General features: G+C 36.5%; 1 protein-coding gene across 1 annotated transcript in view; it reads left to right on the top strand.

The window, feature by feature from the left end:
* Positions 1–18,144, top strand: part of PAICS (phosphoribosylaminoimidazole carboxylase and phosphoribosylaminoimidazolesuccinocarboxamide synthase) — a 49,917-nt gene extending 31,773 nt beyond the window's left edge. Inside the window, 7 exon segments of the mRNA XM_077757740.1 lie at positions 3,872–4,050; positions 5,655–5,834; positions 5,935–6,048; positions 6,728–6,811; positions 8,736–8,916; positions 10,438–10,596; positions 14,865–18,144. Coding sequence (XP_077613866.1) covers positions 3,872–4,050; positions 5,655–5,834; positions 5,935–6,048; positions 6,728–6,811; positions 8,736–8,916; positions 10,438–10,596; positions 14,865–15,031 — 1,064 coding nt within the window. The 3' untranslated portion in view covers positions 15,032–18,144.
* The last annotated feature ends 538 nt before the right edge of the window (positions 18,145–18,682 follow it).

The raw sequence follows: 18,682 nt of genomic DNA, 5'->3' as shown, positions 1-18,682 counted from the left end.
ATGTGTACTAGAAGCAAGTATCTAAATTGATTTTTTTTTGAAAAAACATTTTTTTCTGTATAAGATTATTTATTACCTTAAATTGATTGTTGTGCCTTCAGTTCTCTTAAATGTGAGGAAAGGATTTTCCTCTGAGTAAAAGTAACAATTGTTTATGTTTAAATGATAGATTTGGACACTAGTCTTTCAAGCTTGGTAGACAACAAATATGACTAATGGTTAGCAGATCTAAAAAGGAAAAACTCTTGAAGCCAGGCATGTAGTTACTACCTCAAGTTAAGGAGTGACTTAAATCATCTGCCTGTTCATGAGCATGAACCCAATCATTTTAAAAGTTAAAATGATCGTTAGAGATTATTCTTTCCCAGAGTTCCTGTTTATGTAGCATATTACAATTCCCTATTTCAGTCGAATTGTATTGGTCAAGCATGGAGGGAATACAGGTTTTGAACAGTACAGGTTTTGAGACTGTTTCAGGCACCGTAACTGATTGGCAACATGACCTAGCTTATCAAATTACTTAACTTCTTTGAGCCTGTTTCTTTCACTATAAAAATGCAATAATACCTACCTGAAAAAACTTTATAAATGTAATAACACCTACTTGAAAAATTTTATGTATGGTTAAATAAATAACACATAAAACACTTTTAGCACAGTGCAAGACTTCCATATATATTGGTTCCTTTCATGTATGGATATATGTATGTGTGTTTATAGTTTATATGTTTATACATATGATGAAAGATTTTTTATTTTTTTCTGAGGAGAAAAAATTGATCTTAGAGGATTAGGTTGGAATTGGAGGTACTAACATTACAACCTGAAGATGAGCATTATTATGTTACACCCATGCAGGTTTCCAGAAGCTGTCTCAGTTCATGTTAATGCTATAGTATTACCTTTTGCTGTGATGTAATAACACTTCTTGGAGAGGCAATATAGCATAGTGGTTAAGTGGGTAGCCCACAGAGTTGAAATAGTGTTGATTGGAAACCCTACTTTATTTAGTACTAGCTGATTTAATATTATGCCTCTGTCCTTATCTATATTGTTGGATGTTTGTCCCTATTACCTACCTTCTCAGGTGTTATGAGGATTAAACAAATGAAAACAAATTTATAATGACTGATCTAAAGTAGGTCTTGCTACTTTTTAAAATTAAATTGTGGTGGAGTGTCTGGCTGGCCCAGTTAGTAGACCATGTACTCTTGATTTCAGTGCCCTGTGTTCAGGCCTCATGTTGGGTGTAGAGCTTACTTAAAAAATTAAGGGGTGGCTGGGTGGCTCATCAATTAAGCATCCAACTTTGACCCAGGCCGTGATTTTGTGGTTTGTGAGGTTGAGCCCCACATTAGCTCCGTGCTGACAGCTTGGAGCCTGCTTCAGATTGTGTCTCCCTTTCTCTCTGTCCCTCCCCTGCTTGTACTCTGTTCTCTCCCTCTCTCTCTCTCTCTCTCTCTCTCTCTCTCTCTCTCAAAAATAAACATTTAAATTGTGGTTAAAGATACACAACAATTTATCATCTAACCATTTTTAAGACTTTATTTTTAAGTAATCTTTACAGCCAACATGGGGCTTGAACTCACAACCCTGAGATCAAGAGTTACATGCTCTACTGACTAAGCAAGCCAGGTGTCTCTCCTATTAACTATTTTAAAGTGTAAATTCTATGACATTAAGTACATTCAGTTTCCTGTTTTTAGAACTTTTTTATTCTTAAAAACTATGACCCATTAAACAAAACTCTCCATTCTCCCTTCCCAGCTTCTGGTAATCTTTATTCTACTTTCTGATTATGAATCTGCATTTTTTAGGTACCTTATATAAGTCGAGTTACATAATATTTGTCTTTTACTTCACTTAGCATAATGTTTTCAAGGTTTACTCATGTAGCATGTATCAGAATTTTATTTCTTTTTAAAATGACTGAACAATAATTCATTATATGTATTTTGGTTATGTATTCATCTGTTGATGTCTGTTAAGAGTTGTTTTCCCCTTTCGGCTATTGTGAATTATGCTGTTGTGAACTTTGGTGTACAAGTATCGATTTGAGTCCCTGCTTTCAATTCTTTTCTATACTGCCATTTCTAGAAGTGTTATTACATGGTAGCACAAAGTAATAATGTAGCATTAACATGATTAAAATATCTCCTGGAAACATGTATAGGTTAATGCTCATCGTCACACTGCAGTGTTAGTACCTGGAATACCTAAAAGTGGAGTTGATCAATTATATGGTTCATAATATATTGTTACTAGTATTAGGTTATTTTCCAAGGCCCCCAAATAAAATAGCCCCCCTCACAAGTTAGCTCTTTATCTTAGTTTTCTACTAACAGTTTGAGTAAGAGAGGGGAAAGGAAGAACAAATGTTTTCTTTGCTCCTGGCCACATTGGCCACAGTTCCTGCTGCTACCTATTGGATACTTTTTTTTTAGGGATTATTTTCTTCAGACATTAAAAGAAAAGGGCTATCCCAAATGTAGGGCTGTATCTGATTGTGAAAAGTAGGTTGATATATTTTTTTAAATGTTTGTTTTTGAGAGAGAGAGAGAGACAGAATGTAAGCAGGAGAGGAGCAGAGAGAGAGGGAGACACAGAATCCAAAGCAGTCTCCAGGCTCTGAGATGTCAGCACAGAGCCCAGTGGTAGGGCTCAAACCCATGAACCACGAGATCAAGAGCTGGTCTGAAGTTGGGTGCTTAACTTACTGAGCCACCCAGGCGTTCCATAGGTTGATATTTTATAAGGCCCATGTAATACCGGACTATCAAATATGAGAATCTTATAAACAAATCTGATTTAAAGATAATTAGTACCACTTAGATGAGTTATATGCCTAATGCAGTTAGGTAAGCAGTAGCAGAGAAGTTGCTCAATAAGTAATTTTTGAATGTATGAATGACTGAATGGTAAAGACTCTGAGACCCAGATCTTCTGATCCACTATATACTTTGCCATGCAACATTAAAATATTGCTAAAAATTTGATGAGTATTAAGAAAGCCATATTAATAATTTTTTCCTACTTTGACTTTTAAAAAAACTACATTTAAGGGGGGTGCCTATGTGGCTTAGTCAGTTTGGCGTTCAACTTCTACTCAGGTCATGATCTCATGGTTTGTGGGTTTGAGCCCCATGTCGGGCTCTATGCTGATGGTTCAGAGTCTGGAGCCTGCTTTGGATTCTGTGTGTGTCTCTCTCAAAAAGAAATGAACATTAAAAAAAATTTCTTTAATTACATTTAAGGGTAACGCATTTGGCTAGATAGAGTTTTTGTTTCATTTTGTTTTGTATAAACAGAGTTTTATTATGCCTCACATCTACCTTTTTATTTAAAAAAATTTTTTTTACATTTATTTACTTTTTTTAAATTTTTTAATGCTTTTATTTATTTCTNGTGAGACAGAGCGTGAGCGGGAGAGGGGCAGAGAGAGAAGGAGACAGAATATGAAGCAGGCTCCAAGCTATCAGAGCCCAATGCGGTGCTTGAACCCATGAACCATGAGATCATGACCTGATCCAAACTCAGACACTTAACTGACTGAACCACCCAGGCGCCCCTCAAATCTACCTTTTTAAACACAAATTTAAGGGGCACCTGGGTGGCTCAGTCAGTTGAGTGTCCGACTTTGGTTCAAGTCATGATCTCACGGTTCATGGGCTCAAGCCCCACATTGGGTTCTGTGCTGACTGCCAGCTCAGAGCCTGGAGCCTGTTTCGGATTCTGTGTCTCCCTCTCTCTCTGACCCTCCCTTGCTCACGCACTCGCGCTCCCCCCCCTCTCTCTCTCAGAAATAAATAAAACATTAAAACACACACACACAAATTTAATGCTTTTTAAAAAATTTTTTATCATTGTATAGGTATCAAAACTGCTTTCACCAGAAAATGTGGGGAGACAGCTTTCATTGCGCCTAAGTGTGAAATGATTCCAATTGAATGGGTTTGCAGAAGAATAGCTACTGGTTCTTTCCTCAAACGAAATCCTGGTGTCAAGGAAGGATATAAGTTTTACCCACCTAAAGTGGAGATGTTTTTCAAGGTAATTATTTTATATTTCTGTGTCTTACTATAACATAGCAACAAACTTAACAATTTCAAAATCAGAAGATTTAACCATTATTAAAGCTTTCGATATTGCAGTTGTTATTACAGAAATATATGTCAATAACATACACTTCTGTTAGCAATGATAAATCAGATTTTTAAAAGAAAACATTTGTGAAACTCTACTTAATCTTACTTTGGTTCAAGTTTGCTACCAAAATAAATAAAGTTACCTGGAAGAAAAGTAACAATTTAGAAACTTAAAATTTTTGTTGAAAAGTTTGAAGTAAAGGCTAACGCAAGAGATCTTTTTATATTCAAATACAGAAAAAACTATTACCAATGTCTTTACAAGCGAAAACATAAAGATGTAGTAATTAGTGGTTATAAATTTGTATTTGTTTTCTGTATTGAAACTGCTTTTCTCTTTCCATCTTTCTTTATGGTGTTAAGCATAGTTCCAACATCAGAAGTAATGTCAGTGTAACTTTTTTAATGTAGTATTTATTTTTGAGAGAGAGAGAGGGAGATACAGAATCTGAAGCAGGCTCCAGGCTGAGCTAGCTGTTAGCACAGAGCCCAATGCAGGGCTCGAATGCAGGGTTATTATTAGATAATTCAAAAGACTTCATATAAAGACAAGTAAAAAGAGATTTTCATTTTATTCTAAGTAGTGTCCCAATTTCACATGAAAGTTTTCTTTTATGAATTTTTGATTTTTCTTATAACCATAATGTAAACATTTTAAGGTAATTAGTTCACTGATTACACTTGATTTGGGCCAAAAGACTGAGAGGCGATTTTAGTTAACTGTTCAAAAATGTTACACTGAGGGGCACCTGGGTGGCTCAGTCAGTTAAGCGTCCGACTTTGGCTCAGGTCATAATCTCATGGTTCATGAGTTCAGGCTCTCTGCTGTCAGTGCAGAGCCTGCTCAGATCCTCTATCTTCCTCTCTCTCTGCTCCTCCCCTGCTCACACTCTTTATTCATTTTTTGAGAGAGAGAGCAAGCAGGGGAGGGGCAGAGAGAGAGGGAGACACAGAATCTGAAGCAGGCTTCAGGTGCTGAGATGTCACCACAGAACCCACTGCGTGGCTCGAACTCCTGAACCGTGAGATTATGACCTGAGCCAAAGTCAGACACTTAACGGACTGAGCCCACCCAGGCACGCCAATAAATAAACAGTTTTTTAAAAAAATAACTTTGAAACTTTTTTTTTACAAAAAAATAAAAGTAGACAAATTAAAAATAATTGTTGGGGCACCTGGGTTGCTCATTCGGTTAAGCATCAGACTCTTGATTTCAGCTCAGGTTGTGATCAGGCCTGTGGTTTGAGAGATCAGGCCTATGTTGGGCTCTGCACTGACAGCATGGAGCCTGCATGGAATTCTCTCTCTCTCCCTCTCTCTCTCTCTCAAAATAAATAAACTTAAAAAAAATTATTATTACAAGTTAAAGGGTTATTTTAATCAAAAATTAAGTAGTTAGAGAAAAATATTTCTGAGGAATTCATGGTCAAGGAAAAAAGGACTTCATTTATCTCTAAAGTTTAAGGTTTTTATATGTAAAATAATTGTATTCTTATACTTTATTTTCAGGATGATGCCAATAATGATCCACAGTGGTCTGAAGAACAGCTGATTGCTGCAAAATTTTGTTTTGCTGGACTTGTTATAGGCCAAACTGAAGTGGATATCATGAGTCATGCTACACAGGCTATTTTTGAAATACTGGAGAAATCTTGGTTGCCCCAGAACTGTACGCTGGTTGATATGAAGGTACAAATAAAATGGAAGTTTGAGAGTAAATATTGCAACTGAGAAATGTCTTTAGTTGTGGAGTTCTGAAAACTTTTCTTTGGTGATACGCTGTTTCTAGATTGAATTTGGGGTTGATGTAACCACCAAAGAAATTGTTCTCGCAGATGTTATTGATAATGATTCCTGGAGACTCTGGCCATCAGGAGATCGGAGCCAACAGAAAGACAAACAGGTGAATGCTTCAGGGGTTTTTTATTCTTTGCAAGATCAGACTGGGATAGAGGTGAATAGGAAAATGGGAGGAAAAGAAAAGGCAACTATTGTTCCCTATGTTAAGAGCATAAGTTGATGGCTATTTACTTTTTAGGATAAATATGTCTTAAATTTCTTGTACCCTAAAAAAAAATAATAGGAATAGTAGTTTACAAAGCAGATTTCTCATTTATTATGACTCGCACATGGCAAGTATTATCTTTGTTTGGCTAATTGAAAACTAAGGCAATGAGAGGATGATAGATACCTTATAAGAATAAGTGGCAGATCTGGAGCTCTGTCCCAAGTGTTCTGGATCTTATCAGGCTCCATTTCTACTCTGTCTTATTTATAAAAAACAAAATTAGGGCAAATGTTCTCCATACTTCATGCATAAGAATTATCAGGGCAGTTAACTGTAGTTGCTACTGTAGGAAAACACTTAATGAAATGAAATAAAAATACAAGTATACTTCACTGTCTGAACTCCTCTAGTCTAATTCAAGGAATGAATTTATAGATTCATACATTTTCAGATACATTCCTTGTTTTGCAAGCTCTACATAATCTACCCAAAACTCATAAATCAAGTAACTTCAGTTAGTAAGAATATTACTACTAGAATATTTGTATTCTAATTTTTCTATCCTATTTTCTAGTCATATCGTGACCTCAAAGAAGTAACTCCCGAAGGGCTCCAGATGGTAAAGAAAAATTTTGAGTGGGTTGCAGAAAGAGTAGAGGTAAAACTTTTGTAGTAAACTCATACTGTACTGTGTTTTTTTCCAAGAAAATCTAGCTTCAGAAAGGAAAATGAAAGTGAGAAAGTGCAGTTACTTTCTTTTTTCCATTGATTTTAACAAAAGGAGCACTTAAAGGCGCCTGGGTGGCTCAATTGGTTAAGCGGACAACTTTGGCTCATGTCATGATCTCAGTTTGTGGGTTCAAGCCCCACATCAAGCTCTGTATTGACAGCTCAGAGTCTGGAGCCTGCTTTGGATTCTGTGTCTCCCTCTCTCTGTCCCTCCCCTGCTCTTGCTCTCTCTCTCTCTCTCTCTCTCTCACTTAAAGATGAATACACATTTAAAAAAAAAAAAAAAAACACCTTTAAGAAATGTACACTGAACTGTCCTTGGTGACATATTAAAACCCCTTACTATAAAGCTGGCCAGTACACTCTCAAATTCTTTTGGGAAAAATTAGAATCCTTGCCTCCTCCCTACCCTTTAATTTCCCACCCACCTCTCCACTGCACCTCAGTGCTCCATTAGCATGGGTTCCACAAGCAGATTTCAAAATTACAAGTCCATCTGGTGTTAAAATGTCACTTAAAATTTATGGTATTATCATTATTGTAATTACATGGAAATTGAATGTGATTTATGGCTATCCAGTGGTCATAGTTTTCAGTGCATCATGTCCATGGAAATATGCAGTTTGAATTCCAAGCAACTAACAAAAAATTTATATCTTTTTTATAGATTATAAATTATTAGCTTAACAAGCAGGTCTAGAATATAGATTGGCTGATTAGGCCTTAAAACTTCAATTTAAACAGAATGTATGAAAAAGCTTAGGATGAAGTTATTTTATTATATTTTTATTGTTTGTTTATCTTTGAGAGAGAGAGAACAAGTAAGGGAGGGGCAGAGAGAGGGAGAGATGGAGATAGAGAATCCACAGCAGGCACCTAGCTGTCAGCACAGAGCCAGACACGGCTTAAACTAACAAAAACCAAGAGATGATGACCTGAGCTGAAGTTGGATGCTTAACCAGCTGAGCTATCCAGGGGCTCCAGGATGAAATATTTTATATTTCAGCTTCCTGAGTATTAATTAGAAGGGTTGAGTATTTTTTCTTGCTTTGTATTATAGTAGTAGATATAATTTATCTCATTAAAAAATGTTACTCTTGGGGCGCCTGGGTGGCTTTGTTGGTTAAGTATCCAACTTTGGCTCAGGTCATGATCTCACAGTTTGTGAGTTTGAGCCCTACATCAGGCTCTGCTGATAGCTCAGAGCCTGGAGCCTGCTTCAGATTCTGCATCTCCCTCTCTCTGTAACTAACTCTCTCTCTTTCTCTCTCTCTCTCTGTCTCTCTCTTTCTCTCTCTCTCTGTCTTTCTCTCTCTCTCTGTCTCTGTCTCAATATAAATAAAAAAATATAAAAAATTTTTTTTAAAAATGTTACTCTTTATGCGTCCCTGGGTGGCTCAGCTGGTGAGCATCTGACTTCAGCTTAGGTCATGATCTTTAAGTTTGTGAGTTTGAGCCCACGTTGTGCTCTGTGCTAATAGCTCAGAGCCTGGAGCCTGCTCTGCTTCATATTCTGTGTCTCCCTCTTTCTCTCTGACCCTCCCTTGCTCACACTCTGTCATTCTCTCTCTCAAAAATAGACATTAAGAAAAAAATTTTTTTGAATGTTACTCTTTAGGTCTTAATTATGAAGACCACTTTTCTTTATATATAGAGGTTATTTTGAAAAAAAAATCCTCTATCATTTTCTCCTGTTTGTCTCTGTCCTGAATTTGGTTTATTGAGAAAGATAATATTCTGTCCAGGTGTAATTTTACCATAGCTCTGTATACTGACTATTCTTACGGTATTCATTTCTGTATTCGTCCATTTTTGCCATCTGTTTTTTACATGTCCGTGTTCTTCTTTTCCAGTTGCTTCTGAAATCAGAAAGTCAGTGCAGAGTTGTAGTATTAATGGGGTCAACTTCTGATCTGAGTCACTGTGAAAAAATCAAGAAGGCTTGTGGAAATTTTGGCATTCCATGTGAACTTCGGGTAACATCTGCCCATAAAGGACCAGATGAAACTCTGAGAATTAAAGCGGAGTATGAAGGTAAATGTCGTATAACTAGAGCATTTCAAGAAGTTTTCCTGATTTTGCCAAAAATTTTATGTTTAGACTAATAATGCCGAAAAAGAGCTATGCCACATTTCCAGGGGGGAAAATATGGTAGTCTTGGCTTTCATGATGTGCACTTCCAAAGAACGCACTTAGAAAAGAATGGCTCAGGGAGAAAGAATTGAAAATGCAACATGGGCACACCTAAAACTAATGCAACATCATGTGCCAACATTCAGATTTTTTTTAATGTTAAAAATAAGTAAATGGAAGAATAGAGCCCCCTCCTCAAAAAAAGAAAATGTAATATGGAAGGAAAATAAAAGCTGGGTCTTCACCTAATAAGAAGCCTCTCAAATATTGTTTCTGATAGCTCCAACAGAAAATAGGCCCCATATCAATTTTGGGAGGACTGAGGTTGAAGTAGCAGATCCTCTCAAGGATTTTTAATGGACAGCCTTTCCTAGGAGGCAGTTAAGCATGAAATTAAGGAATAATTTTAATTTTTGTTATTTAGTTATTTTTATTTTTTAAGTTTATTTATTTGTTTTTGAGAGAGTATGTGCAGGGGAGGAGCAGAAAGAGGAGAGAGAGAGTCCCAAGCAGGTTCTGCGCTGTCAGAGTGCAGCCCAATACAGGGCTCAATCTAATAAATCATGAGATCATGAAAGAGTTGGACGCTTAACCGACTGAGCCACCCAGGCACCCCAAGGAATAATTTTAGAATTTAGTATATAAAAGAAATGTCTTGATGGGATAGTATTGATCTAAAATAATGGAGTCCCAGAAAACTAACCTAATGTTTCTCAACTGGGAAAAATGTTGATTTAAGTATTCTTTCTAAAGGTAGTTGTTACAGGAGCATAGTTATTAAGTTTTGTGGGCAGGGAGACTGGGATAGTTTCTAGACTAATGAAAGCCTGAACTCTTTCTCCAGAAAAATGTAAATACATAAAATTTTGGATTTCAGGTTAGGAATCTGTGTTAAGTAATTAAGGAATAACTTATAAATTTATCAAAGAATGTAATGTTGAAAGGGAACATTAGAAAGTATATTGAAGAGACTTAAATATTTGGGTACTATATTATTGAATCTGTCTGCCTTTATTCCAAATGCACCCCTGAACCTCTTCTCTCTGTTAATGAGGTCTTCCTATATACTGTTGGTTGAAGGACACCAGGACAGACCCTAGTTAGCATGGTGTCATTCTTTGTTCCAGTGAGCCTAAGCAGCCATAGTTGAAGGGGCTGTTGAGCTATCTCCTCACACACTATGATACTCCCTTTATACTCTAGGTCTCAAAGATGGCCACACCTCTTCTCCCTACCTTGTTACTTGAGATATAGTAGGCAGCAGAGTGAAATATGTATTTTGAATGCATATGTAATAATAGTGGCTTATTTTTGCTTTTTTGTGGAGACTGCTAATAAAGGAACTGAAGGAGTTAAGGCACATAGACATTTTGTTTTAACCTATCTTAAAATCTTTCAACTACATGTTTGTAATTTCTCTAGGAGATGGCATTCCTACTGTATTTGTGGCAGTGGCAGGAAGAAGCAATGGTTTAGGACCAGTGATGTCTGGTAACACTGCATACCCAGTGATCAGCTGTCCTCCACTCACTCCAGACTGGGGAGCTCAGGATGTCTGGTCTTCTCTTCGACTACCCAGTGGTAAGATACATTAAATCTTTACAACTGTTAAAAATGTCTAACACACAAAATAGTAGAGAGAGTAACATAAGGAAATCTCATGTACCTATTACTCAGCTGCAGCAGTTAACATCTTGTTACATCTGTAGCCCTTCCCTGTTGGATTATTTTCAAGCAGATCTGAGATACAGCATTTCATACTTAAATACTAAGTATGCTTCTCTAAGCAATAAGAACTTTAGTTTTAAATCATAATCATACTATATTAATAATTAAGAAAAATTAATGATAATTTCTTAAAATCATTTAATTTTCAGTTAGTGTTCAAGTTTTTCTGATTATCTCATTTGTTTTTACAGTTGATTTGTTCAAATCCGGATCCATCACAGTCCTTACGTTACATTTAATAGATACCTCTCCTTAAGTCTTTTAATTCTCCTCCTTTTTCCCCCTTTCATTTATTCTATAGAATATTTCACATTTTGGATTTGGCTGACATTTCTGGATGTTGTTTAACATGCTTTTCTATCCCCTCTGTTTTCTATAAACTGGTGGCGAGATCTATAGATTACTTTCAGATTTGGGTCCCCTCCCCGCCCCCCACAGGAAGACATCATTCTTGGTATTGAGTTTTTTAAAATAAATGTGATTGTTACTTCTGGAAAGGAATTCTGGAGGAAATTAAATTTTGTTTCTATAAATTAGGGACCAGAATAAGTAACATAAGGAAATTTGTCAATTGGCTTATTGAGCAGAATCTCATGAATTGTGGTAGGCTTATCATAGTCCAAGATAATGATGTGATCTGTAAGTCCTGAGTCCGTATTATTTCAGTAAGAGCTGATTTGCTTGTTACTTAAGCCCCAAACTTTTTTCAAAGTTGTATAAATTTGCTCTTGGTATATGTCAAATATGTTAAGTGCTTGAGCCCTCCAACCTGTTTCAGTATGGACTGGCTTCTCTCTGGGCCTACTGTCCTGCTATTGTCTTAGGATCTCTCTTTACCTAGACACGCATTTTGCCCTTCTTTAGTCTTGGATCTTCTTTTTCCTAGGTCCTGTGTCTTCCCCTTTCTCTGTTTACTCTTTAATTTATTGGAGAGCATTCTTAGTTAACTCCCTGAGGAAGGGGTACAGATGGAAAGCTTTTTTGACACCTCATATATCTATAACGTTTTTATCATAGCCTCACAGTCCACAATTTAGGAATGGAATTCAGGGTTGAAAGTTATTTTCCTTCAGAATTTTGAAAGCATTACTCCATTGTCTTCTATAATCTAGAGTTCTTGAGAATTCTGGCACCTTTCCACCATTCTGATTCTACCTTGGTTATAAATTTTGTTTCTTTCTAAAAACTTTTAGTCACTTTTTCTACCTATTTTTCTTAAATTTTGCAAAGGTGGGTCTTGAGTATTTTCATCTTGGGCTTCCAGGCTCTTTTTAATCTGGAATGCTGATTCTTTAGTCCTGAGAATTTTTCTTCAATTAATAATTTCATTCCCCCTGTATTTTCTCTCTTTTCTCATTTTTGGATTTATTATTCAAATTTGAACCATTCTGATTTCTATTTTTTCTTATTGCCTATTTTCTGGAGTGTTTCTTAACTTTATATTCCAGCCCTTCTATTGAGTTTTTCATTCTAGATATAGAATTTTTATTTTCCAAGAGCTGTTTTTTTGTTCTCTGGTCTTCCCCATCCCCCATCCTTTTCTTGTTTAATCTTTGCAATAACATTTTTTATCTCTCTGAAATTACTATAGTTTGTTTGACATTCTTTTTCTCACCTATCTGGTGTCTGGTAATCCTTGGCTGTTCTTGTTTAAGAGTACAGCTTTAGAAAAGATTGGTGGTAAGGGGGGGGCGCCTGGGTGGCTTAGTCAGTTAAGCGTCCGACTTTTGCTTAGGTCATGATCTCACGGTTCGTGGGTTCGAGCCCCGGGTCGGGCTCTGTGCTGACTGCCAGCTCAGAGCCTGGGGCCTGTTTCAGTCTGTGACTCCCTCTCTCTCTGACCCTCCCCTGCTCACGCTGTCTCTCTCTCTCTCCTAGAAATAAATAAAACATTAGGAAAAAAAAATTCAAAAACATTGGCGGTAAGGGTGTCAAGTGAATGAAACTTGTCAAAAGTGGGCTCCACTATGGGGTGATCTGGAAGGGTTATTCTTTGAAAAACCCCTTGCATCACTATCACTTCATCTTTTCTCATGTGTGACCAGAATTACCCAAAAAATCTTTCTAGTCTCAGTCTCCTCTACCTGGGGGAATAAACCTGGCTGCCAGCATTCTGGATTTGGTGATTTTAACATGTATATAAACTAAATTCCCTGTTTTCACTGTGGTATTTCTTAACTGTACCTGGTGCCCTCCAGTCCACAGAAGTCTGGACCAATGTCTATTTTACCTTCAGAAAAAAATATTCCACTATTATGCAGAAAGGGTAATTGCTCATGTACATTAATGGGGTAGGGGATCTGATGGCCTAACGGCTTCTTAACTTTCAGCCAATCTTTTTTTTTTTTTNACCTTTGTTGGTTTTTTTAATGTTGGTCATATTGCTTTTCCTTTTTCCCTGCATCCAGTTGAGGATAAAATTTTCCTGTTTACTAAGTTAGTTACCACTCCATTTCCTGTTTAGCTGGCAAAATGTTATTGCTGTATCTCCTTGTTCTTACATGTTTATGTCTGTTTTATTTCCTTTACTATGTTTTTACTGTTTTTAAAATTTTTTTAAGCTTTGGTAGATCATTTTTAGTTAATTCAGGTACAGAAAATAGGATGCCATTAATAAAAATATTTTTACAGCTGGACACATTTGGTCTATAGTTAGGAAACATATTGAACAAACTTTTTAGTATAATATTTAGCATTTTAGTATAATATAAACTAGTATAATATTTAGCATAATAATTTACTGCTGTTTACTGTTTTGGGAGTACACCTTGTGATTAACGCAAATTTAGATCTTTAGGTAGATACCTGATTGTATCAACTACTCTAGTGAAAAATTTACTATGGCTATAAATGAAAGTATAAATAAATTTATGCTAGAGGAATAGTATAGGTGTTACCAAGGGACTTTAGAAAAGGGGGGATGTGATGAGCAAAACTTTCGCTGTTTTTATCTAGTACTGTCCAAGGAGAAAGGGAATCCAAAGGTTTGTGCATTCTGATCACCAGAATTGAGGATAATCTTTTGGGGTAAAAGTTTTACAGTGGCCTTTGTAAAACCCTGAAGACTGTATTTCTCTTTCTCTTATGGCATGCTTACTAGACAACCTAATTTATCTGTATTCAGTTGTTGAATCCTCACGTAAGATAACCACTAGTTATCATTCTCATCTTGATAAGGACACTAAAATGAGCATTAAGTAACTTGACAGCTGTCACATAGTAAGTGATGGAGCTACACAAATTGATTTAGTAATACAAACTAATAAATTCACCTTGTGAATTACACTTTATTCTTATTGAGGGTAGTGGGAGTCAGGGCCTGATGAATTCTGAGACTATTAGAAATGAAGCTTTTGGATCTGTAAGCTAGTTAGCACTTGAGTCGAGTGACACAGAGGTAATAATACCACCCCGAGAACTTCTGCCTGAGCAAACCTGTGCCCCCCCAAGGAAGTTACTTTTTTACTATACTGTCTTTTTTAGATCTCATTAATATTGAATTTACATATTACCTGATATTTGGTAAAATTCTTCCTTGTTTGGATTATACTTTGTTATTGCTTAAGTGTTTAGAATAGTTTAATTGCAAAGACAAAAGTAGCAGCTAGGAAAAATTAACATACTTCAAATTTGTCTAAGAACAGGTGCTTCTGTCTACTTGATTCTTGTTTTATTTTTGTTGCTTTTCACCAGGAACTTAAAGGTTTATTATATGTGAGAAGAATTTTCCAAAAGGTGAATTTCTTTACAGTCGGATTCAGTAAAAAGAGTGAGAGACCATGCGTATAAAATAGCTTTTCATGGTACAGAAGTATTATCCTCTTAGAATGCCCTTTACCGCTCCAGTAGTAGATACGGAAACCCCTCCTGCAGATCCTACTTCAGACAAGGATGACACAGTAGCTTTGTATGGTCTTTGGTTAACAGGACTTCTCTGAATGTAAAATAGTTTGCTGGGGGGCCTGGCTGGCTCAGTTGGTAGAGCATGTAAATCTTGATCTCGGGGTCATGAGTTTGAGTCCTGCATTGGGTGTAGAAATTACTGTTAAAAAAATAATTTACTAATGGTGTTTTTATTATTGACAGCTTAATTTTCTGTCTTTTCCTTTTTGAACCACTAGGTCTTGGCTGTTCAACCATACTTTCACCAGAAGGATCAGCTCAGTTTGCTGCTCAGATATTTGGATTAAACAACCATTTGGTATGGGCCAAACTGCGAGCAAGTATATTGAATACATGGATTTCCTTGAAGCAGGCTGACAAGAAAATCCGAGAGGGCAACTTATAAGAACATCACTGTTTTTGTTTGTTTTTGTTTTTAGGAGAAAAACTACATTTCTTGTTTAGCTTCAGGAAAAAAAATCAAGAAAGATAAAAAGGTTTTAAGTCAATCAGAGAAAACAAAATTTACTAGTGAATAAATGCTTTTCTAGGTTCATGGGTTAGTAGACTATATGGATATAATTGTTAATATTTCTTTAGGGGAAGTGAAATTACTGTAAGAATACTTTTAAAATCTCTTTAGCTACCGTATGGTCATTGTTAGGTAGATAACATAATCAAATATATTTCTTAAATGCTAATAATGTCCTATTGTCAAGCTCTAAAATTACTACTTGACCTTCTGTATCTCAACCTATAAGTTTTAGAAAGTTAAAATACCTGTGTCTTAGAGTGATAAGAGAAAAATATTGTCATCTTTTACATTATGATCTTTACAAAGTCCTAAGGGCATGCTGTGTTATTTGTAGTCAGTATCTCAGAATAGATGTGTTTTTAGCGATAGAGATGCTGCTTTGTTTTGTATCTGCTTGCTTGTTTTCTTAAGAAAAGTTGAGGTGGGTGTTGAGGGTAGGGAAGACAAATGAAGTAAGATAAAGGGATACTGTAGAAGCCATGGAAAGGGGACTTTTCTGAGAACTTCTATGATGGGTGTCAGGGCAGTTCCCCATGAGAGGGGGAAAGTAGAATATAGGTCAACTTTGCCATTCCAAATGAAAGATACAGTAAATCATACTTAGCTATAATGGGTGCCTCTGTGATCCTAAAATTCTTTTAATTCTGATAATACATGTTTTAGCCAAACTAACAATCCTCAGCCTAATATCATTTTCCAAAACTGGAATCTCCTAGTTGATAACCATTAAGTAGTTTCTCTTCTTAGAAGTCTGAGCAGGGTACCCATTTGAGATTCACCTCTAAAGGAGCAGTTGTTACTGAGAGGTGTTATAGTTCATCATCAGTCTATAAACCACATTTGGAAATTAGGTTGTGCAGTCCTGAGGACTTTTTTATAGATCACTAAAAAATATGTAAAATTTTACATATATGTTCACATTTATAAAAATGGGGCAATCATAGTTTTTATCCAAAGGATCTGTATCCTCAAAATGTTAAGAATTTCTTGGGTGCCTGGGTAGCTTAGTTGGTTAAGCCTCTGACTCTTGATTTTGGCTCGAGTCGTGAACTCACAGTCCTGAGATGGAGCCCCGCAGCAGGCTCAGCTCTGGGAGTGGGGTCTGCTCTCCCTCTGCCCCCACCCCACTTATTCTCCCACCCCCTCCTCCCCTCCACCTTCAAAATTAACTTTCTTTAAAAATGTTGATCCCTGCTACAGATCAAATCTGGATAAGACCCTTGCGACTGGCTTACACTGTCTATACCTTTTCACCTCCCTCTCAGCTGTTAGCAAGCTATCCTTTCATATCATTTCTTTTACCTGGTCTCCGTGGGGTGGGTTATGATTGATCTTACCTCTTCTTTCTTGGATTAGACACCAAAATACTCCAACCTCAATCCTGATGTTTTTCTTACATTATTCTTTCCCCTTAAGTATTGAGGTTTCCTACGCAGCCTCTCCATTTTTGCAAGTAATCATTGGAGTAACTCCTTCAGCTAAAACTAGTATTACTGATTGCCAGCTCTGTGTTTGTAGTCTTGTATTTCTGTCTGAATGCTTTAAACTTAATTCATCTTCCAGCCAGCCTATTAACTCTGGCTACTCTCACTGCCCCAAATCAGAAGTGTTATTTCATCCTTGGTGTTTTTCTCTTACATTTCACAGCTCACTTATTACCAAGTTTTTAATTTACCCATCATCTATACAAAAGCAAGTGGAGGTCAAATTCTACATTATTAAGCTGATCTAGAAGGTCTTCATTCTGTTTTGAAGTTGTCCAGGACTTACAATATAAACTTGCAATCTCTTTTACAATATAGACTCCTTTGAAAATGAATGCCATTGACTCTGTCCCTAAAAATTACACACAAAATTTACCAACAGATTTCATTGGTTTTTGATGTTCCCTTGAAGCCAATTCATGGTCTGTAGTTTGTACTTTAAGAATCACTGATGAAACTTATCAAGGGAACTCTCTTTCCATAGTTTTTTGACTATCATTTAATCTGTCTCTTAAATTCTTAGAATGAACTATTAAAATCTATTCTGTTATTAAAATCTATTTGTTAGGTACTAGTTTCATCTTCACTGTCTACCTGAAACCTTTCCAAATCCCTTCTAGCTACAATGGCTACAGTAGTTCTTTGTTGGGTTGGCATTTCCAAGAAAGAAGATAGAATCTTACACTTTATTTCCTTACTCACATAGCCATGTGCTATGCCTGTCTGCTAGAGATGGGAGAATTATTAAAAAATCAGGTTATGCTTCATAAAGATTTCTTCATATCATAAAGATATGATTTTAATGTCTTTAAACTTTGGCTTTGTGGCTTCTGAATAGTCATTGGCTGCAATTTCAACTCTTCTTTCCCTACCTAGCAAAAACTCCACGTATTTTTGTGTAGTACATGAAAAAATCTTAAACATTTATTTAGACTAGTGGATAGGACTGACCTTTTTTTAAAGTTTGTGTTTGTTGTTTTGTTAGAGACAGAGAGAGCGCAAGCAGTAGAGGGACACAGAGAGAGGCAGAAGCCCAGGCAGGCTCCACACTGCCAGCACAGAGCCCGAAGTGGGACTCAAACTCATGAACCACAAGATCATGACCTGAGCTGAAGTCAAGAGTCAGACACTTAACTGATTGAGCCACCCACACGCCCCAGGACTGACCATTTTTAATGGTCATTATCCATTTCATTATTAGTTTCGTAGAGTATATATATCCTCAGTAGTGTTTCATTAGTACTAGAGTAAGTACTTGTTTGAAAGTATTTTAACTGTTACATAAATTTACTTCTACAAATCTACCTGTTTTGTCATCTTTGGGTGTTTGTACTTTCTGTGGGCTTGTAAATAAACATAAAAAGAAGAAAAATTTCTCCAAGTAATGTAATACTTAAACTTTGTATCATAAAGCCATGTTACAATTGCTGTTGCTTTAATGCCTTCTGAAATGTAAACACTGTAGCCAAATAAAAGACAAAGATAGGTTCTTCTGTGAAACTGTGTTAATTCATCTATTCATGAAATACATGTATTGCCTGGTTTAATTCTAGGCCCTAGGACAACAGCGGTAAATAGAAACAAGGCCCCCCACTGTCACAAAATCTTCTTGGGGAGAACAAACCATGAAAGATTGATCAGGTAGAGTTAGGGAAGTATAAATGCATATGAAGATGAACCAAGGTGATAGGACAGTGTTGGGAATAAGAGGAAGCTTTCTGAGTAGAGCAAAGCAAGGATGTAAAAGAGCAAGCCATGCAAAAATGTGAGGAAATTGCTTGCTAGACTAAGAAAGGAAGCAAACCAGCTTTGCTTTTTTGAGCACCTACAAACATATTGCTGGAGCTCTGGTGAGCAAAGGCAAGAATGGAAGATGATGATGTAAGCAAAGGCTAGATCACTTGGGGCCTACACGTAATGTGAAAGGAAAAAACAAAAGCTTGAGCGGGATCATGACATTTAACGTGTTTTTTAATCTCTGGCTATTGTGTAGATAAGTCAGGAGATGGGTTAAGGGGGTATTACAGTCCAGATGAGG

This window comes from Crocuta crocuta, unplaced genomic scaffold (genome assembly GCF_008692635.1).
Source record: "Crocuta crocuta isolate KB4526 unplaced genomic scaffold, BGI_CrCroc_1.0 scaffold282, whole genome shotgun sequence".
Lineage (NCBI taxonomy): Eukaryota > Metazoa > Chordata > Mammalia > Carnivora > Hyaenidae > Crocuta > Crocuta crocuta.
This window is presented reverse-complemented; position numbering and strand designations above follow the sequence as displayed.